The sequence below is a fragment of the Chlamydotis macqueenii genome, chromosome 1 (assembly GCF_036417535.1).
Source record: "Chlamydotis macqueenii isolate bChlMac1 chromosome 1, bChlMac1.mat, whole genome shotgun sequence".
Lineage (NCBI taxonomy): Eukaryota > Metazoa > Chordata > Aves > Otidiformes > Otididae > Chlamydotis > Chlamydotis macqueenii.
In genome coordinates, this window is record NC_141556.1 from 118221961 (window position 1) to 118244391 (window position 22431).

Consider the following 22431-nt stretch of genomic DNA (forward strand, 5'->3'; position numbering starts at 1 on the left):
TTTCAAAAATGGTGTATTCATATGTCTTCCCTCCCCCACCCCCCAAAAAAAACCCACCAAAAACCAGTCCCCTCCTCAGCTGTAACAGTTGAGTCTGGATTTTTTTTAATGCCCTTTATATCCTTTGTGCCTAAGAATACTGGTAAATCTCATCTTAAAATATTTTTGTTGCTTAAATCTGCGCCTGTTTCTTCTTTTGCTGCTTTCCAAACCTGCTTTTTCTCCTGTTCAGTTATGGATTAATTTACCTTCTCCAATCCTCTTCCCCAGTCCCTCCCTCTGTCTTCCTTAGCTGTCCAAATTGTGGGCTTTCTTTGCATAACTCCTCACATTCTTTCTATCCAGCTCAGTAAAACTGACTGTAAGGTTAATGAATTATTTAACTGATGAAATCCATCTACATAGGTTCTGCATTCTTTTTTTTTTTTTGTGTCCCTTCCCCTGTATATGTCTGAGGTTTGATAACACCTAGCATTTACTAGTAACAGTGGAAGTTACTTTCACTGGAGTATTTTTTGACCAGGTATAACCCTGATGTCAGCAGATTTGGAATCCTTTGAGTTCAGGTAGATTATTTTTTTTTTTTCCACAAATTTGGATTAGTTGGTACTTTAATGCCAAGAGAATAGACAGCGTTTTCATTATTTAATGCTTATACTTAGGACTAAACAAGTTTCGTTTTTTAAACTAAACATTGGAGTGCAGTAGTTCAGATGAGTAATAGTTTGCAGCCATTTACAAGTTGTGCTCATCATGAAGACCAAAGCTTAGTGTTAAAAAGCAGCCTATGATTAAATCTGATTTTCACTTTGGTGGAATTTTAATTTTTAGACTGTTTGTACACCCTTCAGAAAACTGACAGAGGAGGTAAACCTAATTGCTCTTGAGTAAAGCAAACGTTTGCTTTTAATAGGGAAACTTAGTGATTTCTAGTGCATTTTAGAAGGTAAAAACTGAGATGAAATATGATTTCTGTGTGCTTGAAATGGAGTTTGCTTGAAGCCTTCTGAAATGTGAGTGTTGAGATTCTTTTACAGCATGTTTAATGGAACAACTTACATAAAATCATGTCCATTTAAACTTTATGTCACTAAATTTCTGTTTTCTGCATTATGAGATTACCATGACTTACAAAGTATTTTTCTCCTTTACGCTTTTTTACTTACTGAATTTGGCCGAACTTTCTCTATAAACAGCATTTTCTGTTTGTGTTTTTCACAGGTTGCACTGGGAACTGAAGGACAGGTGTGGGCCTTTCACCTACGTTAAATATGCTTACATAGTTGGAATTCAGTAGTTGCTTTTAAACCTTTGTTTGGAATAATGTTCACAATTTTCTTTGTTTCCGTTTTAAGAGCTGTTATGAACTTTCACTGAGATCATAAAAAAAAGTAGATCTCTGTTTTCCCCGTCTTTACATTCTCTCATATTAAATGGCAGGTTCTTCATTAAATTAGAAAACTTATAAACCTTAGAGTAATTGCATAAAGTAGACATATATTTGTAGGAGGAGAGAAAAAAGAAGTATTAAAACCGTAGCCTTGGCAGATTTTTACCGGCATTGGTGTTCTTTGAAAAATAAGTGTTTGATTCTTTTGAATATTTTTTCCAGTTTTAAAGCAAATGTTAGTCCTCTTCTTTAAATATGGTTTATTAAATATTCAATAATTAAGTACTGATTGCTCAGCTATTCGGTTTCACTTATTCATTTGGCATAATATAAATACCATGTTGGTCTGAATCATCAGGCAAACTTCTTGAATTTGACAGTGTTTCTCAAGCAACAGGTTTATGATGAACAGTTGGACAGAGTTACAATATGGTAGGAAAACTTCTGAAGAATATTAAATATGTATTACAAAAAGAGAAAACCTTCCGTAATAAATAAGTTTATGTGTATACTGTTGAGCAGTTGAGAATATTTCTTCTCTAAACTCTAGAATATCCTCTCTTGGAGGATCACATGAAGACAGTGTATCAAAAGGGAGCTTAAGAAAAAATAAACCAATCACCTAGCAGTAGAATAAGCAAAGTTGCTGATGTGAAGCCTCGCATTCAGGTCTTCATGTGGGTATCATTGCCTCTTTGCAGGAGGGCAGCCTTAATTTTTGTAACTGTTCAGCAGAGACTATCAGATGAAAATGGCAAGTTCACAACAAACAAAAGGTGGTGGTGCTTCATGCTGCCTGTGAGTAAGCTGTGGAGCCTTTTGCCAGGGGTCTTCTGGATGCTGAAAGCTGAAATGTAAAGAGTGGTTCGGAAGGTCCATGGAAGACAAGGATGCAAGATGTATTTATATATATATATACACCCATTAATCACAAAGACTCTGCTTCATGTAATTCCTGGACTGGAGACTAGATGAACATGCCAGGCACCTACTGCTGTATGCTTGCCCTGTCCTCTTCCAAGATGGTTGTCATTTAAAGTGAGACAGGACACTGATGTGATTGGATCTTTGGTTTGATATATGAGTAATTCCTGTGTTAGTGCCGTGTTCCTTTAAAGAACTATGCTGCTTTTCAGTCTTTAGTCCAACATGAATCAAGTACCCCTTCTTGTTTTGTTTTGTTTGCAAGAAGAAATTAACGTTATCTCAAACCATTCTTATTTGATTTACTTTTCCCAAATTCTTGAAACCTAACCTGTAAAGCTCTTCCTCTGTGGAGCTCTGTAAAACAGAGATTTACCTACCAGTAAGTATTCCTTGTCTTTGTAAAGTCTTTCAATTCTATATATACAAAATTAGGAATTTAAAATAATGGAAAACTTTTGTGTTTAAACAGTGTCTCCCTTTTTTTTTTCTGCAGAACAGGATAAAATCCAGCCTCATAAGAATATTGGGGAAGGAAACTGTTGTTTGTGGATTACATGGATTAAAAAACCCATGGCTACTCCGTAGAATATATGAGCAGACAGTAATAATTTTATTTGGAGCACAGTCTGAAGAGTGTCAAGGGATATTATGTTAAATACAATGAAAATGAAAAGATCCATTGTATGGCAACCTATTCAGTGAGCACTACTTCCATTATGTCCCTTAAAATAAATAGGGTATTCATGTAACTAAACAGTATCATAACTTGTTTACATAGAGGCACTGAATTAAAACTATGGAACTATTCTGGTGTTTCCCAACTTCAGTGCACAGCACTCTTCAATTTTAGTGTTCTTTCAGTCCAGTAGATACCTAGGTGGAGGCTTCTGGTCTATGTGAAGGCCTGTAGGTAGGTTCAGTTCTCACTGTTTACTTGTGGGGTTGTATATTTTCTTTTTTTTTTTTTTTTTTCAGACGTGCTCTTAGGCAGCCTGCTTCTCAAGAATAGAAAGTGAAAGCAGAGTTGTTTTAGAGATTTTGACTTTGAAAGTTAGAATACTTGTGTTTCCTGTAGGTTTTTGCTGAGAATTTTGGCAATTCAGGGATTTGTTTATAAAAAAGAAGTAGTTTCACTTTCACAAAATTTTCTTAATTCTAAGATTCTCCAGAGTATACTCAAAGTAATATTTATATGTTAGTGAGATATAGATTTGTATAGTGTTGCCAGTGGATTAAATCGTAAATTGCTCATGAGTTTTAGAAATTTCCTTCTCTTGTTATGGGAGGATTATAGTGAGCAGTGGTGTTTAGTCCTTCTAGTACCAGATTTTTGAAGTGACTAGGGAGAGATACATACCACAATCTCTCCCTGCCGCAGGTCTTGGCTATCATATTTCTATAGTAGAGAGATCTAGTGTCCCCTGAGTACAGACCTTACTTCATAAAAGCAATAAAGCACATGCATGCAAGTCCTGTCCAAAGTCCACCTCTGCTGCAGCTCATCCAGGGAAGAGGGATAGCCAAGACAGGCATAACACTATCAGAAACATTAATGAAGCCTGCTCTTGAACTGTCTTTTCTCCAGGTTTCTTAATCTGGCTCTGCCGTATGACCAGACATGTGACAGACAAGTAATATCAAAGGTCTGCAAACTGTTGGGAAAGATGGCTCCCAGAAGTAATTTTATGTCATCTCCTAAGCATTTTGTTTTCTCTGCAGCTCTGTCCATTAGGAGAGAGCCCAGGCAGGAGGATTTCTTGGGCTGAGGTGTATTGGCCTAGTGAACAGGATTTGAGAGGGTGGTTGTTTCTAAGTATAGGGCTGAATTTTGCTTTGAGAGAAAGTAGCATTTGGCATTTCTGTACAGGGAAGTTGACTGAATAGTTATTGTAGAATACCTTATGAAGTAGCCATTCTTAATAATATAATTACTCCACAATAATATGGTTTCTCCAGAGGAGGAACTAGTGTGGGATATTTATAGCGGAGTTGTTTGTTCTACAGTAGCTACTACAGGTAATTTCCCTTTGTTCCCTCGGTTCTCTCACAGCTTTCCTCATTCCAGAGCAAGCTGAGTGAAGTCCATGTACCTTCACATTCTCATGCAGTCATTTTAAATGCAGTGCATGAGGACAATAGGCAAAGCAGTGTTTCAGCAGAGCAGTAGTTCACTTAGAGTTCAGATTGGCATTTGCTTATTGCTTAAAAGATGATTGTTCTAAACTCCTAAAATCCCAAGTGCTTGATATTTATTATGCCTAGGCAGAACTCAAATAGGTCTAACTTGTCTTAAATGTGGGTTTATTTGAACAGAGTTCTCAAGATACAAGTGTTTATCTGTAACTAATTGCTCGTGGTCTGTTTCAAGATCTGCTAATACAGTGCAGAGGTGATTAGGTATTAAAGCAATGCAGCGACCAGTCTTCTCTCTTTTGCAGACTCTTTTCTTAGAGGTACATAATGCTCGTTGGTACTGAGAACTTTTCCAAGCATGGATTTTGAAAAAAAAAGATTGACTAGAACTCTGCAAAACTATTAACTGTGCAAAAAAACGTGGATCTTACGCAAAGAAAAAGAGCTGTACAGTTCCTCAACTAATACAGGATCTTCTTTGAGGAGACATTTAGCTGTTTTCACATTCAGTAATTTGAATACAGAAAAAAAAAAGTACAACAAGAAGGTGGATGCTTTCATCTGTGATGGCATAGCAGGGATTGGAAATAAAAGGATTTGAAGTCTGAATGAGTCCTATGCAGTACTAAGAACTACCGTACTTGGTCTGTGGTGTAGGCCTACAAGCTCTTGAACTCTAGTGTGGAAATGAGAATAACCATTGTAGTGGATAATACAGTTCACGCTTTTATTCTCTGGTCATGTTTTCTGTCAGTTTCTCATTCAGCTGCGAACATATCGCTGAGATGGAACACCTCTGCGTATTGCTGAGTGACCCAAATAGTAGATAGCAGACATTGAATAGGGAAAGGGAGGACGGGGCAGGGGGGAGAGGAGGTGAAAGGAAGCTCAAAATATTTAGGGGCAAAGCAATAATCTTTATAGGGAAAATGCTGAAGAACAGGAAGAAAAGTGCTAGCAGTGTAAAGAGAATGAAGATGAGTTGTGCAGAGGAGAGCATTTCGTACTTCAAAATGAGATGACCCCACAGTCCAGGATAAACCCTCAAGGAATATTGCCACTATTTCCAATTTAGTTCTGCATTATTTCTGCCAGTTAAATGCTATTGTGCCATACTTTACCGGTCTTTAATTTATGGTTCTGATAAGAAATCCTGCCTCTTCTTTGACCTGAGTTGGACAAAGAGGTGGGAAAATGGGAACAGTGACATTGTTAGGAAACAGTCAAAGTGTTCTGTGGAAGTAGTAATCACTGCCTGGAAGTCAGATGCAGAGGCCTTAGCTACAGCAGGGACTATGAAGTTGTTATAATTTTAAAGGAAATCTGTTATCTGGATAGCAGAGCAGTGGTAAGTTCTCGAACATGGGAAATTACTACATTTGAACTTTTAAAAGTGTGGGGTAGAGTGGTGGTGTGACTTTCACTGCTTTTACATACTTCATGTTGCACAACAGTCGATAAACAGTGGAGTATTTTTAAGTCTGTTGCAAAGGTTATGCTGTCAAGTAGAGAGCTCTCCGTCTCTTGGTGTCATGCAATCAAGATCAGCTGCTGCACTGGAGCATGCTTTTGTCATTCTCAAAGGCGAGCTTGTGTAACTCACATGGCCAGAATTGTTACAGTGGTCCTTTCTGGGGTTTAATTTTTAAGTGTGAGGTAAGTAGGTATGAAGAAACATTAAGGAAATGTCACTTCTTTTAATGTTCTGATGATTTTAATGTCTGAGCTTGTCTCCTTTTTTTTTATCCCTCAATGTAAGTATACCTAAATAGAATACTTTGGTAGAATTGTGACGGAGAGACAAAGAGAGTCACATACGTACCTTGGGAAGCAGAATGTATACTTAATGAGTTGGGTGACAAAAATGCAGAGAAACTATCTCATTGCTATGGGGATTTTCAAATGCCGTCCTGTGCGATAGAGGAGCTGATCTAACAACTCCGTAATTCAAAGTGAGAAATTGTCACTTACTTGTGACAACATTTGTGGCACAGAATCACAGAACTGTTGAGGCTGGAAGGCACCTGTAGAGGTCACGTGGTCGACCTCACCCTGCTCAACCAGGGCCACTTAGAGCCAGTTGCCCAGGACTGTGCCCAGTTGTGTTTCAGGTATCTCCCAGGACGTGTTATCCACAGCTTCTCTGAGCAAGCTGTGCCAGTGTTCAGTCAGTAACTGTGGGAAAGGCTGTAGCATGGCTTCCAACTTCATTAGACATCCATCAGTCTTGCCCAGAGAATGGACTTTACAGTGGCCCAGCTGTAGGGAAAACTTCAGTTGAAATTTCCCTATTCTTAGATGCCAAATTTAAATGACCATAATACACTATTTTTTTTTAAGAAACAGTGGTCTGCTCTTGGAGTGGCACACTGTGACCTGCAGCTCTTTACAGTCAGTCAGTGAGTATTTGTGCCTTGCTTTACATTGAAATAAGGTGGCCAGAAATGTATTGCGCCACTTGGTTACCCTATACTTTTTTAGGGAGGAGGTAATGAGTTACGTAACATAGACTGATGTCACAATAGGAATAACAGAATCTAAAATGGATGAGGTAAGAAATGGAATTTTGAAACTGCATTGAGTTTTTAAAAATCCATGCAAAGTTGTACCAAAATTTTTGCTATATTAAACCAACTGCAGTTCATTCATAGACTGTTCAATAACTACCACCTCAAGTATTTTCTACTTTGAGTTACTAATTTCTCTCTTACTTGGAAAAGTCATTTAAAACAAACCTATTTTGAATGAGAGAAGTATTTCTTAGTGTCCCCAAATAAAGAAGTATGTACTTGAACTTATACTCTTCCAGTGCATTAAGAGGATGCATTAAAGAAATAAACCCTACCTTCTTCCATGTGACAGAGCAATAAATTTTTGTAGTATTTATATTTTCAGATAGTTCTGAGTTATGAACCTCTTTTGAGGTTATAATTTACATTTTCTCTATCATCACATTTATGCTATTGGTCCCTTTTTAAACATTTTCTTCCGGTTATAGTTACAGTGGTTGGCCCATACAATAGGATAGCATTTTATTAATGGTCACTTCTTCCTCACTTATTATTTTCCAGGGACAGTAAATTTACAAAAGTCAAGAAGTTACTATTGTTATAATTTATATTGTGTTTGTATTATGGTGTATGGAATGTCAGAAATGAAATAGTGTTCTGAAGAGCTTCATTTCAAAAGAGCTGAAGGGATGCCTTCTGTACCTGGACCTTCTTTATGACAAGTTCTAATTTAATCTCATCACAGGCAAATAAATGTTGTAAACTGTAAAAACTTAAACTGTAAACTTACATTAAATTATATTTTTATCTACACGTTAGATAAGGCCCATTTGTAAGATAATTCTACCCACTCCCAATCTGTAATCTCTTCCCTTAAGGTACTTCATACATAGACATCTTGGCATACTTGTTTTCTGTCACTGTTTCCTTCCCAAAGTGCTTCACAGTATGTAATTGTTTGAACTTACAGTGGTTAGAAAGGAAGATCAATGATTGACTAGACCGTGTTCCTTGGATATTTCTGTCCTATAGAAATTATGCCTGTGCTTCTGTGGATTTTAGCACTGCTGTGGTGTTCAGTAGATCACTTAATATTCTGAATGTCTAGAGCTCTCCAAGTGAACTTCAGCCACCAGGGATTTTGTGAACCTCAATTAACGGATGTACACAAATGCTCATATTTCTATAGCTGACTGACTTCTCGGTCTAAAACTAAAGGAGATGAAGATTGCTATTCTAGCCAATTCTTCATTCTTCCCTCATTTCTTCTTAACATGTCGTTAGGTGTTTTTTGGCTCATAGTAGTAAGTTATGAGTGTTCTCTTGGGATTAGTTGTACCAGGGTAGGATTGCAGGTGTCATGGAACAAAGTCTGAAATGTGGCAAGGGCAAGTATTTCATCAGGGACCATATCCTGAACATTACTTGTTTTTGTTGATTGCTAAGACTGCTTTCAGCAAGAGAGTTCTCTGAACTCCTGTGTCTCCATTTCAGTGACAGTAAGAAATTGTAAAGATGAAAATTCCGTGGCAATTGATCTTTTAGAGCCTGTAATTCAGTTCTTCAGCTTTTGACCCAGGCAGTTCTTGCTTATTGCTAACACTTTTAAGGATTGATACCACTGTCTTCACAGAGACTATTAAAATGCCTTTCTATTTGGCATAAGAACATGCTGTGTGAGGTAGCCAATTTCCATCCGTCCACTTGTAACTTTGAGTCATGAGACTCTAGTCAGGTTCTTGTTGAATAATGTCCCTTTTTCTGAGATTCAGTGCTACTCTGTGAAATTGGTTTGCGTTTCTACCAAATAACAATGATTTATAAAAGTTTCTTGTTGGATACGTGTTTTTACTCATGTATGTTGACGTCATAGGCTGTGTATGACTTGCCTCCAAGCGCATAGGTAACTGCTTATTAATTACAAACATTGCTTCTTAAAAAAATCTAAATTGAGTGAATAAAATAAGTTATTTGTCAAACTGTGGTTCTTAGAGAAACTTTCTTTGTGATTCTGCAGTCCAGTCACCTTGTTATAAGTTACGAGGCTCTCTTTTCTGCGGCATTGCTGTTGAATTCACTGAGTTGGTCCAGCTGACTGCTGACAGTTTGGAAGACCAGGAGAGCTACAGCCTCGTTGTTCTGCATCAAAAGTTTAAAGTTGAAGTGAATCATCAGTATTACGACTGTTCTTTTAGGGGATAATTATACTTTTTTTTTTTTTTTTTTTTTTTAAGTGTGTGTAGTGCGTTATTCAGTTTATCCTTAGATTTGTTGTAAACTTTCGAGTGAATGTCAGAAGATCCTATGAAGTCTAATTGTATATGAGAGCTCCCTGCTAGCGGGACTTTTGTGTGTATACATGTGAGCTTTCTGCTTTTTTAGGGACATGTGCAAGTGCAGAATTTTTTAAAATAAAATTTGGTTTTACTGAATTATCTCATTTACTAGATATGTAGCATGCTATTGGGAAACTGTGGCCTGGGGTAAAACAATACAAGAAAGTAAACTTTAAAAGTAATTAGCTCTGCAATTTAGAATTTATGGTATTTTTTGATTATCTGATTTAAATATTGTTTTGACTTTTAATTCAGTCACCATGATGATGCTAAGTGAAATTACTCTTTTTCAAGTTAAGCAGAAAATCAGCAGAAATTAAAAAAGCAGAAAGCATACATACCAAGTAATGTCTTACATGTATTCAGTCAGTTTTACAGGAGTGCTCAGTGTATCTTGAAAACTAAATGTACACTAAATTTACCAGGTTGTATAGATGGAAGATTAACTCTGATTCACTAGTAAAAATGGGATTTAGATCTTAAGAAAATAAAGTAGTGAGGAAAAAAAATACTTAAATACAGTTTTAATGTGATCTAAGTGATAGATGCATTCATATATAAAGGAACCATGGTGTCTTTGAGAGATCAGCTGATGCATTAGAATCTTAGCACATGTTTTCCCCCTGTATTTAAATGTGAACTTGAGAAGTTCAGTAGTACACCTTTTTAAATTCAAAAGACAAGATGACAATCTGTTATCCAGTTCATAGGTAAGCATAAGACATTACTTGGAATAAAAACAGGAAAAGATGCAAGTATTTTAAAAAGTTTACACTCTGATATTTACCTAATATTTTCACTCTATCTTTAAATATTGGAGGACAGTTTCAGAACTTACTGGGATCTGTATTTATGTTAAAAATCACAAAGCAGTTTTTAATGGACGTTTTACAGAGGAGTTAGAGTAGCTTTCTGTGCAATGTTAAGTTGACTCAACTTATAATGGTTTTAGGTCAGGAATTTATTTTATTTCCATTTGTAAGGTCATCTTGATACTATATTGTGTTGCCAGAGGCACCATAGTGTGCATATGAAAAAAAAAAAGAGAGTTTTCATATATCGTGGTTATTTTGTGAAGATTTGGTTCTTGGTGTTTTTTTTGCTTTAAGTAAAATGTTTGAAGATTTAATGAAACACTGTGAAAATATACGTGGGTGCTTGTGGGCAACTGGTTCATTTTCTGGAGCAGTTTGTTCTATTAGTCTTTTAGTACAACTGAATTGTAGCACTGGAGAATAACAACAGTGGTCTGTCAATGGGTATTTCACTGTATAATTTTACTTCACTCCTTTTAAAGTAATGGTGATTACACTATATATAGGCTTTCTTATTTATCACTATTTGAATATTATTTTTACTTTTTTGATTGTTTATTTTTTTTTTTTCTAAAAATCTTAATGTAAAATGGTGTTTAGTTTCATCCCATGTGGTTCTTCTGTTGCACTGATAGGTACAGAATCCATGATGCAGTATCATTTTCAATATATATTTTTTTTCTTAACTTAGAATAGGTGGTGAATTGAGCAGTCAGTTATTTTTAATAAAGTCAAATTAGTGGGCAGTGTTCATTTACTGTTCTACTGATGATATTTTCTTGCAAGGTTTTGATTGTAAAGGAAATGGGAGTTTCCCATGATGGTTAAGGTGCTTGGTTATTTCACATCTTACTCCTAAATTTAATCTTTACAAATAATTGTGCTTCCAGATTTCAGCTTCCACACATATTCCTTCAGTGCCAGTATCAGCTTCAGTGTGTCTGGCTGCTTGTCCCATCTTGCTCTGTCTCTTAGGTTGTGCCAACATGGCATCCCTTTAGAGAATTTCCCTCTTCTGGCATAGTCAGCAAAAAGCAAAAGGATGGATGTTAAGTGTGGAAGATGCTAAACTTTCATTAGCAAACAAAGAAAACCAAATTGTACTTTAATCTGTCCTCCACTGTTGAAAGGACAGTGAAGATGGAAATAGACTGTGAACCAATTAAGTGCCATCTGATACAAGAGTTGAGAGGTGCAGGATCTGTCCTGATTAGAGGCCAATTCTGTGCCTGTGGAATTCGGCATTTTTCAGGATGTTACGGAATCTAGTACTTTGGCCATTCCATTTGCCATTCTCCTGCAACTTGACATCAAGTGTTTTGTTTGTTCCCTTGTTTTGCAGTTGCTTCTTGCAGTCTGATTTCACCTTTCCAAAAAGGAATTAATTCCAGTTGCAGTATTTACTACCTACAGCTTGATGAAACTCCACAGTAGGAGTCAGGAAGCTGAGTTGAAGTACAGTGTGTGTTGGAAGAAGGGTGGAAGCTAAAAATGTAGGCTAATGAGCTAAGCAGTTTGTCGGAAGGTATAAACATTGAGGCCAGGGAAGATGAGCTGCTGAGGCTGGGCACTAGCTTTTCTTTTCTTTTGATACAGTCAGTCCAGAACATTGCTGTGAGCAACCTTGAAAGGTAGAACTTGTGTGTGTTTTTGGCTTTCATGGAATCTGCACACAAAATTCGTATCTCTGAAAATAAGCCCTGTCAAATTCCAATTGAGTTATTACACATAGGTGAAGATATTAGAAAAGAGATGTTAAGGATAAATAGGAATAAATGATGAATGAATAATTTGTGACAATGAAATGGGAAGAAGCTCTTCAGCTAGGTAATCTTTACATGAGGATGATTTCTGGGTTCATTGTGTATGAAAATTCTTGTGTATGTTAAAATGGTGAAACTACTAGTGTTTATAAGCTCTGTAAGCTAGGAGACCAAGGCTAACTGAGGGAAATATTTTCAAGCCGTTAACTGCATTAAAAAGTCACATTGTCTTTACAGGAGGAGAGACTTCAGCATGCAAACCTTCATCTGTTCGGCTTGCACCATCGTTTTCATTCCATGCTGCTGGCCTTCAGATGGCTGGACAGATGTCCCATTCGCATCAGCAGTACAGTGATCGTCGGCAGCAGAACATAAATGACCAACAAGTTTCTGCCTTATCATATGCTGACCAGATTCAGCAACCTCTAACATTAACAAACCAGGTAAGTGATAACAAAAAGTCATTTTAGATACAGTAAGTCTTTCTCTAAATATATTATACACTCAAAAATTACAGGATCAGGGCCTATGTTTTTGTGGGGGTTTTTGGTTTGTTTGTTTCTTTGGGGTTGTTGTTGTGTGTTTTGTTTTGGTTTTTTTTTGGTTTTTTTTTTGTTTTTTTTTTTGTTTTAACTAATTAATTCCTGACTCTTCAAGGATGGGTAGATAAATAAGTTTCTGGAAGTTGTTTTTAAACATCTGGTGCATATTTGTTGTGATTATTCAACTTCTAACATTTTTGAGATGAGAGGAGAGTTGGAAAGATAGTTTAGTCATAGCCTTTTTTTTTTTTTTTGTAGTGCTATTCACTGTTAGAATGTAATTGCTTTATTACTTACTCTGATGGACAGTGTTTTAATGCAGAGTCACGGGGTAGTCTATTTGAAATAGACGTTTGCACAGAAGACACTTTTTTATTGAGGAAGATATGCTCTTTTTAAAAAAAAAATAATCTAAAGCTAGGCTATCATTGGGTTTTTACTGCTACTAATTTACTATTTACTGTTGCAAGGAGGTGAAATGAACACAGAGATTACGATAATTAAGGATGCTTTTGAGCTGTCAAGATCAGTGTTTCTTCCTTACTGCTTTTGAGTTGTGACAACTGCTGAAGTAGCTTCCTCATTGAAAGTGCTAAGTTGCTGGCCACAAGCGCTAGTATTACCATCTGTATGAGATAGTTTTGCTACTTTCTTAAAAATGGCACAGCCTAGTTGTAGACATGTGAACATAGATATGTTTCAAAGCTTAAAATCCAGAAGTCTGTAAATCAGAACGTGAAAATTTGGTGCAGGCTGATAAGGCATGTTCCACTTTAAGAGGGTCGAGAGTGAAGTCTTTTGCTGCTACCAGATTCGGGTCTGTAATCTTGTGTTCAAGATGACTTTGGTAGAAAAATCTACAGTACCATCAAGAGATACTCTGTTGGTCTTGCTGTGTAGGAAGGCACTTATGCAGAAAGAAGGATTAGAGAGGATGAGAATGGTCAAACTAAGTGCCAGGTTATTTGATACTAGGGTTTGGAGATCTGTAGTAACTAGAGCTCTGTGAAGAATGGCAAAGCGAATGGAGCTGGCAAAGGATATTTTTACTTTCGTGAGAGCCACTCAGTAGGAATAGTAAACCTGCTCATATATAATAGTATTTTGCCTGAGAAATCTACAGAGGTATTTAATGTGACTTTTTTTAGGTTACAGGCCCCCAAAAACTTCCACAATCAGGTTAATGAATCAGTCTGACAATTAAGAAAAGTTTCTGTGTTCCTTAAACCTTTCAAGGTACCTACCAAAGTGTTACAATCTGGCATCACATTTGTGAGCTTTAGTGTACGTTAATGCTTAGTTGTTCATGTTTTCAAACAAAAAAAAAAAACCCCAAAATTAAGGAACTTTAGGATGTATCACCATCTGTTGCTGTTTGTGGCCACAATGACTTTAAAATGGTAGCTGAATAATGGAAACCTGAAGAACAGTTTTCAGAGAATAACCAAGAATTGTTGACCAAAGAATGCAGCCCACTGAGGAGGATATAAATGTAGGGAAAAAGCTGTGGTTGGCTCCAGGAAGTTATCCACATGAAGAAGTGATCAGCTGGCCACCTTGATAATAGCAGTCAAGCTGTCTTTGTGCCACTAACACTATTTTATAGAATCAAAGTCATGTCTTGCATTTCTTCACTGCTGTGGACTACCATCTTGCCTTTCGCTCCGGATGTAATCTGCATACTATCTAGGTTCTCATGTCTAAATGATACATACACCTTACAGATGCTTTCTTTAGGGACATTTCTACAGGAATCCTTTTTATTCAAGGTATTGCCTTGAATGTGCGGCAGCTCGTTTCTCTCTATCCTTGATAAAAGTAATTCTGTCCTGTATATGTGAATTCTGAAAAACTCTTGCAGAGGTCATTTTCTGAACTGTCCTTGTGTGGTTGTTTCGTTCCTCTGTTGGAATCCCACCACTAGTTCTTTCTGTCGTTATGTACTTTTCTCTTATTAAAGCTTCTAACACCAGACTAACCTTTTAGTGATGGCAAGCTCTTCAGGTGACGTACTTCTGTGTTTCAAGTACATATGGTTAAGAAGATCATATTTTTAACTTGGGCAGCAAAAGGAATAGGCATAATGTTGTAGAGGGGTTGATAGCTTGATCTAATATAGCCATAAAAATAGGAGGGAGAAAAAGGTGACTTTTGGCAGTTACAAGAAGTGTAATTCTCAAAGGGTAGATCCTTTTAATGCAATGTCTTGCATCCAGTGAAAGAGATGAGAAGTTAGGTCTCTGAGCTTTACTTTCTCCAAATTTCCTAGTGCAACAGTGATCTAGTCAGCAGCCTGGACGATTGGGAGAGCTTTGGTGCTACTGGTTTCAGCAGCCTAAAAGTAGCCCATTCGGGTGCAAGCGTCCAACAGTTGATGAATAGGGAGTTGCCAGCCCCTTTGCTTTTGAGAGTGCTCCATTACCTTGTTGATTCAGTAGCCAGATGGGTCAATGGAGCAGGAGTCTCCCAAGGTCGGTGGTGATTTTACCGGACCTTCCAGGCAAAATTCTTTCCCGAGCTCCAGCCACCATCTGCTGGTCAGAGTGCCGCACTGCATTGCCAACCTTCCAGCAAGGCGGTGCTTTGCCTAGGCAAATCGCCTCTTGCTAGGAAAGTCTGCCCTCTCCTCTCTGAAATATTCCGTCGTTTCAATAAAATTGCATCTTACTAAGCAAGCATCTGTTAAATAGTTTGCAGAGCAGCTTAGTGTATCTTTGAATGAATCTTTCATTGACAGAATCGAGAATGCAGGTGTTACAAAGATTACTTCTTTTGATTGCTACATTTGCTGAACTGTATGAAAACAGAGTATTTTGTCCAAATGCAGACAAAATCGACTTGCTTGAAAATAAAACCCAGGATGAAGTCTCAGCTTTTGGGATGCTGAAGTTTTATAGAAATAATAGGTATCAAGAGGTTCCTCTCTGAAAGTAAATTTCTTCAGGCTGCAGCAGTATACATAAGGATACTGCTTGTCAGTTGCTGAGAGTAGCTGTTAAGTTTTAGCATGTAGCACAGCAGCATTTTCTGTCAACAATGTCATTTTGATAAATAGCAAAAATGATCTGCCGTATTATGTTCTTTCAGGTTATTTTTGTGTCTTTCTGTTTACTGAGGCCTCCTTTTTTGGCGAAGTATTGTCTTGTTCAAGTTCCCATAATGATTTTCATTCATAACCAAATAATGGGGAAGCTAGGCCTTGAATGTTAATTTATTGTTTTTATTCCCACTCTGTCCTTCTCAGTTGTTTTATTTGTAATGGCTTGCAGACCGTATTCTGGTATTTTATGAATCATTCACAGTTGCAGATTAAAGGTTAGGAAACATTAATGACAATTTATATGAAAGTTATAAAAATAATGTATATTAGTATTATACATTACCCTTTAAATATTATTTATGTAATCTTCTCTTGCACTTATTGCTGTATGGCTATGGTGGCCAAAACTAACTCATCTCATCATTGGTGAGGAACAAATAACAGGAAAATACCTCAAAGCCAACCAAATTGCTTTGTTTTTCACTTATTTATGAGGTTTTAAATTACAGTTAAAAACTTCCAGCTCTGTCCTTTTTTATTTGTTTTTTTTTTTTCTCTTCAGTAGTCAGACTTAACGGTTTTGTTTCCTGAAAACTGCTGGATTGTAAGGGTTTATGTTAAGTCTGTGATTCACCAAGTGTTGGGCCTGCTGGCAGGGTGGGGTCCTGCTCTTGGTTGTGTGGCCTTACCTTTCTGACAAGTGCCAGAGCCAGCTTTAGGAGAGCAGTAAGAGCATGTGGCCTGGAGTGAACAGAAAAGATGAGAGCTGTGGGACATTTCTCTTTTAGCAGTAACAAACAGTAATATTTCTTTGTCCTGTTTCAAGTGGTTGCATCTTGAGAGTTCAGCATAGCCTGATGTGAATATAAGATAAGAGCTTAAAAGTTTTCACAACTTAAAACGAGCATTTATTTTGGGCTGTGCTAATGTTTATCTTCATCTTGGATACTCTGATTGCCTGAAACTGTTTTCAGTTTAGTACAAAAGATTAGAAAATTGATTTACCTGATAAGGAAGTTGAGGTGAGATACTTGGGCAGATTTTGGTAACAAATTCCAATAGTTTAGCTTTTACAAAGCACCTGAAATTCAAAGGTCAGGCTGACTGCTAAACATCTTTCTCTCAATATGTATCTAAGATCACTTATCATATGCACAATTCTAGGTTTTATTGACCAGATGCTGGCGAGAGATTTTATTGATTGCAGCTAGATCATTGCAAAGTTAATATGTTCCAGCAGGCAGTAGCAAATCCTTAGTTCAGTTACTTAAGCTACCTAATTAGCAACATTATTATTAGTGATGGTCAGGCTTCACTAGATTGTGTCATGAGTGTGAGCATTCAGTTCATTTCAGTAAAAGCATTTCTTTCACTTTCCATCTATGTCGGATGTTTTTTAGAAAGATACCTTTATGAGTCAGCAACAAGAATTTCAGAGCGGGGTTTTTCATTCCCTTTCTCTTGCTGCCCCTGCTCCCCATTGCTTTTTTTTTTTTTTTTTTTTTTTTTTTTAAATGATTGGCCTGAATCGGGCAGGATAAAATCTTGGCAGATGACTCTTTGTTTCCTTCCTGATTTTACTTATTTCACTTTAAACTTACCTCTTTCTTACTAGTACTTTTATTCAACAACCTTAATTGTTTGGGGAAGGAAGCCAGAATAGGAGGGAAATACTCACATAACACAAGTCAGTGATTAAAGTAGTTGGACTGAAATTCTGTCTCTATCTGCATATAGTTCTGCCTCTAAGTTCAGTCAGTTTCAAGAGGAATCTTGTTTTCTTCTCTTGCACATATGCTTTTTTTCTTTGGTCATTTTTCTAAAAAGTTTGCTGTATGTTATGGAGAAGTGTTACTGTGGCTTGTGGTTATGGCAATTAAACATCTGTTTTGTTGACCCTCTGGAGACACCATCTATTATGTGGCTACCCACCACGATAGGGGATTAGTGTTGACTTCCTGTCTTATGTTATTGTAATGCAAGAAAGGTTTTGAATAGCAAGGAGTAAAGGAGATGAGACTGGTCTATTTTGACTTTAATACGGGAGTCTATTAAATAGGTCATTAAAATGGGAATTCTTGCTAAAAGTTACCCTTGGGATATTAAAATCTTCATTATTCTGTTTGTAAAATGGACCGTGTACTATACGCAAGCAGAATTTATCTTTTTTTTCCCATCTTTCTTTTTTTTTAAGGAATGTGGATGGTGATGGATCTTTCTTTTTTAAAAAAATCTGAATTAAAGCATTCCATTAACAGATTATATATATATACATATATATATATATATACACACACATCCTGAATTTCCTGTAATTGAAATAAAATGCATTTAGTAAGGAACAATGCCATCTGATTTGTAGATAAGGAAGCATATGTCCAAAGAGAGATAGATATGTTGTCTGTTCCTTCATTCATTAAACCTCAAAGACTATACTAGCTAAGATAACGTACCTGAGTTAAAAGTAATTGTTTCTTTAAAACATGTTTTGTCTCAGATGTGTTAAGTACATGAAAGTGGGGCTCTTGGTTGCCTTTTTTGTTTTTATTTGATTCTTCTTTGTTTAGACTAGTTACAGGTTGCTTCTCAGCACTGTGTCGTGTGTTTGGTTAATAGGTAAGAAATAAAATTTCAGTTCCTTGGTTGCAATGTAAGTTTCATCATGGTACCATCCCAGGTAGCTGTACTGTGTCCATTGAGGCCTAAGTGTGGACCAGTCAGAATATGATGGGTATTTACTGACGTAAATATATATACTTTCATTATAGTTGTAATGAAAGTAGTTTCTTGTCTCTCAGTCTTGAAATACAAGCATAACTTTTGATTTGTATTCTATCTTTGGGAAGATCTGAGGCTGCAGTGTTGCTGTCTGGCCACCAGATAGAGACTGAAGCTTGTGCAGTCAGATTTTTCTTTTTCTTTTCCCTTCTTTCCTTTTTTTTTTTTTTCCCTTCTCTTTTCCTTTTTTTTTTTTTTCTTTTTTTTTTGGTGTGGGTGTGTGTGTGTGTGTGGTTGAGCATTCTTTGAAGCTGAGAGGGAAATCAGTATTACCTCAATGACAAAGAATTTGAGACTCTTAATGTATAAAATGAATAATGATTGCTTTGTTCCATAGTCTTCTATCCTCAAGAAAAAGGGAGCTGGAGTCTCCAAAAGGATCTTGAAAAAAGAAGAGACTGTTATAAATCTTGCATTATAGTGGAGGAGGAAGAAAAGCTCAATTCTTTCTCCTCCCCCTGCCCAAAACTTTATGAACATAGGATAGCAAAATAGTACCTGTTAAAAAGTTCATACAAGTTTAAGTGTATTCTCAGAAATGTGTAACTGTCTAAATGCACAATTAAAAGCACAATTTTCAAATAAGGTACTGACTGCAAGCAACATAGGGGTAGCCTGCAGAATTTTAATTATTTATGGTTAGGAAACAGCAACAGTTTTTTATTTTTTTTGTTTCTTTTTCACCAGGCTGCTAATTTCAGAGTTGTAATTAGAAGTTTGTTTTTTTTTTCTTAAGTAAGCAAGCAAATTTGACTTATAAATTAGAAAATAAACATGAATATTTGTCCTACAAATTCCCTTTCCAAATTAGAGCAACTTTATATCTGAGTATTTGGTATGAACTCTGGAGTTACTGCGCACTGAGGCTCTTTCCTCAAAACTCTTAACCTGCAGTAACGGAAACCCTGTGCTGGTCGTATCAGCCTGGGACACAGACTGGTCCCTGCCACTATTTGTGCACGGCAGCATGGTTTCTTTTACCAGCAAAATCTACTGATGTTCCCATGTTCCAATAATCTCTTAAATCGGGTTAAGAAATTTAAAGCAAATACTTAATTTGGAAAAGCCTGTAGCAGTGACACCTGGGATTGGGATTAACTATATGCTGTTTAGTTGTTTAACGGGGCTGTGGGAGAGAACCTAAAGAGATCATATTTAGGTGTGATTTGTTTAATGGTTCATGTTTGTTTGACAGATGAGAGGAAGAAACAAAAATGTTTTGTAAATGTCCAATACTTTGTTTAGGAGACTGTAAAACAGACTTTCCTGATGTTTACAAAATATTTGTGCTTGTAATAAAAAAGAATTAAGGAATTAATTTGGTAAAACTGCTTAAGGGAAATTGATGGTAGTGGGTGTATCCAAAAGAGAATTGACTGGAACAAACACCTAGAGCATGACTTGGATTAAAATTCCCTGAGGGAAGTTGAACTGTATTGTATTGTCTCTAAGAAACATTCCCTAATCAAAAAGACCACAAGTCAGCAGTCTTGCATTGGTGTTAAAATGTTACTTGAGTGTATTTTGAGTGGTATGCATCAAAGCTTTGAATTGCTCTTTCTTGGAAACTTTCAGCTCCATTGAGTTTTGCACTTGTTGGAGTCCTAGCCTCATGCAGATGCAGTAAGCTTACTGAAAGTGTCTTGCCCTTTCCCCCAGTCTTCAGCTCTCTCACTTGTTCACACTGTCTCGCTTGTGCTTTCTTTTTTCCCCCTATGCAATCTACACATCCACTGGAGGAGAGTGTGAGTTTAGCTTTCTACAATGGTTGCTTGGGTACCAGAATTCAAGCCCAATTTCAGAAGCACAAACTCTCTTTATCGTTTGTGAGAATTTTTTTGGGTCACTTCAACGTGATTTTTTTTTTTTTCATTTGGTCCCTGAGCCACCATCATAAGTATTAAGTAATACTATAGAAGATAGAGGAGCAGTTAGGCTTTTCCAGTTTGTTTATTAGTTCAGTAACACCGATATAAAAATCGGTTTCATTATGTTTGTTGATGGCTTATGCTCTTTCCTTAGCTCTGCAGGAGGCTGCATATCAGTTGAGCTGGTAATAGGAGGCAGCAGATGAGATTAAGCACTTGGAAGTGAAGAGAGTTGTGAGCGTGAGCATATTTGATGGCATGAGAAAAGATAATGAGAAATGAGAGTTGTAAGGCTGAGTGTGGTGGTGCTCGATCACCTAACCCTCTTAATAATGAGTAAGGAAGTAGAAGAAGCTTTAGCATATATGAAACAAGCATTTTTTTTTGCAACGGAACTGCTTAAACTTGCCGTGTGGTTTTCTGTTGTTGGGAAGCAAGGGAATAGAGAGAGGCAGGCTAGGGGAGCAGTTACATTAACCACTAACCTCGCTACTCTCTCTCTTAGCTGTCTGCCTGACTCTCTCACTGGGTGAAACAGAGAAGTTGCCAGAGCTTGTCTGGTGGAACAGTTGTGCTGTTCAGTAGGCGTCTGCTGAACAGGTAGTCAGATTTAGACAAATGGAGTAGTTTGTGACTTAGTTTTTTCTGCCGTCACTGAGGATACTACTCACTTCTAGCTTGCCACTTGGACCTTTATCTTTTCAAGAACTTTATCTTCTGGGATTTCAGACAAATCTTAAGGAGGAATAGAAGTTGATCAGTAGATTGAGAATTTACATGTCATATAAGTACAAAGAAAAAAAGAGGCACATGAATAATTTCATCATGCATAAGTCTTGTTTCTTCAGGAAACCAATTAAAAATGGCCTGATGTTGAAGATGGTTTTGTTCTAAGTGTAGTATATTTTAGGAAACACAAATGAAGAACATTAACTACCTTGTCAGGGAATTTGTTTTACAACTTTGACAGTAGATATGATGTTCATGTGCATGCTTTAGATGTCTTTAGATTATCTTTAGGTTTTAGATGTAGATTTAGGCCTGCATATTGCAAAACATGGTAGACCTGAGGTCTCTAAATTTGAAACATAATACAGTTTAAATGTGGCAAACTGCCACAGTACTCTAGTAGTTAGTACTGTTACTTCTGTTTGTGGTTTTAATACAGCTATACATTAAATATGTTTACAGTTCATGTATCAGTCATGAGATAGACGAGTAATGTCAGCAAGAATCTGTTTTCAAAGGATCTGTATTTTTAACTGAGAGAAAAACTGTTTATTTGGATTAAGCTTGTTAAGCATAATGGGAGGAGAGGTAGGAATCTTGTGATTTATTTATTTATAAATTAAATATTTTTAAAAGTAACTTAACTAAACTGTTAACTTATTTTTATTCCTATACTTGTTTTTCTTTTTTTTAACATCAGCTTAGAGAAAAAAAAATGTTGCAATGAAATAGCTCATTTCTCTGAGGAATATCATGATTTGGTGTAGTAATTATATTGTTTAAGTTCTAGCTTTTTGTCTAAGTTATGATACGGTCATATTACAGAGGCGGATGCCCCAAACTTTCCGTGATCCAGCCACTGCTCCATTGAGGAAACTCTCCGTAGATTTGATCAAAACATACAAGCATATTAATGAGGTAATGGCTCCAGCTGTCTTCGTAATGTGTATCAATGTGAAGGTTTTGTTTACAGAAGATTATGAAGTATGTTTTCTATGAATAACATCTTGTAGAGATAAGAAAAATCAAGCTTTCTCTCTGTTGTTCACATCTCATTTGGGATCATGGATGTCATGGTCATGCTTTCTGTCCAGCACACAGGAAATTTTTAATCCTGGAATTTATTTTCTGTTCTTTTATGAACAAATGTTGAGCTTTTCTCTTCCGTGCTAAAGAGATAAGAGTGGCACAAACACTCTTAGCTCATGCTATTAACCTTTATGAATGTGCCTAAGGACTTTTAAAGAACATAGTAAAGTGTTTTCCCTAAATTATTTAATTAAATATTTTTCACAAATGTAAAATATAAAAATTATATGGTTAATATAGGAAAGCATCAGTTAGTTTCTAACTCTTTGGCAATTGTAGGGAATGCGAAGGGATTTCTGCAGTGATTACTGACTTCCTTGGAACTCCTTTCTTTTCCAGTCTGGTGGAAAGAGCAACTGTTATTTCCAAGCTACTTACCATTTGTAATTTTGCTGTGCGTATAGTGTACTGTGATGTATCTTTTCTTTTTGCACCTATCAACTGTAGGGATTGGTGTTGTTAATTCATTTATTTAGATCTACTTTCTGAATTTTTAAATTATTCATCAAAA

The 22431-nt window shown here is 36.6% G+C and overlaps 1 protein-coding gene across 2 annotated transcripts in view; it reads left to right on the forward strand.

The window, feature by feature from the left end:
• Positions 1-22431, forward strand: part of DYRK1A (dual specificity tyrosine phosphorylation regulated kinase 1A) — an 85960-nt gene that overhangs the window by 50980 nt on the left and 12549 nt on the right. For both annotated transcript variants that reach the window (XM_086765389.1, XM_086765397.1), the window contains 2 exons: positions 12112-12317; positions 21657-21749. In XM_086765389.1, the coding sequence (XP_086621515.1) occupies positions 12112-12317; positions 21657-21749 (299 nt within the window). The remainder of the gene's footprint in view (positions 1-12111; positions 12318-21656; positions 21750-22431) is intronic.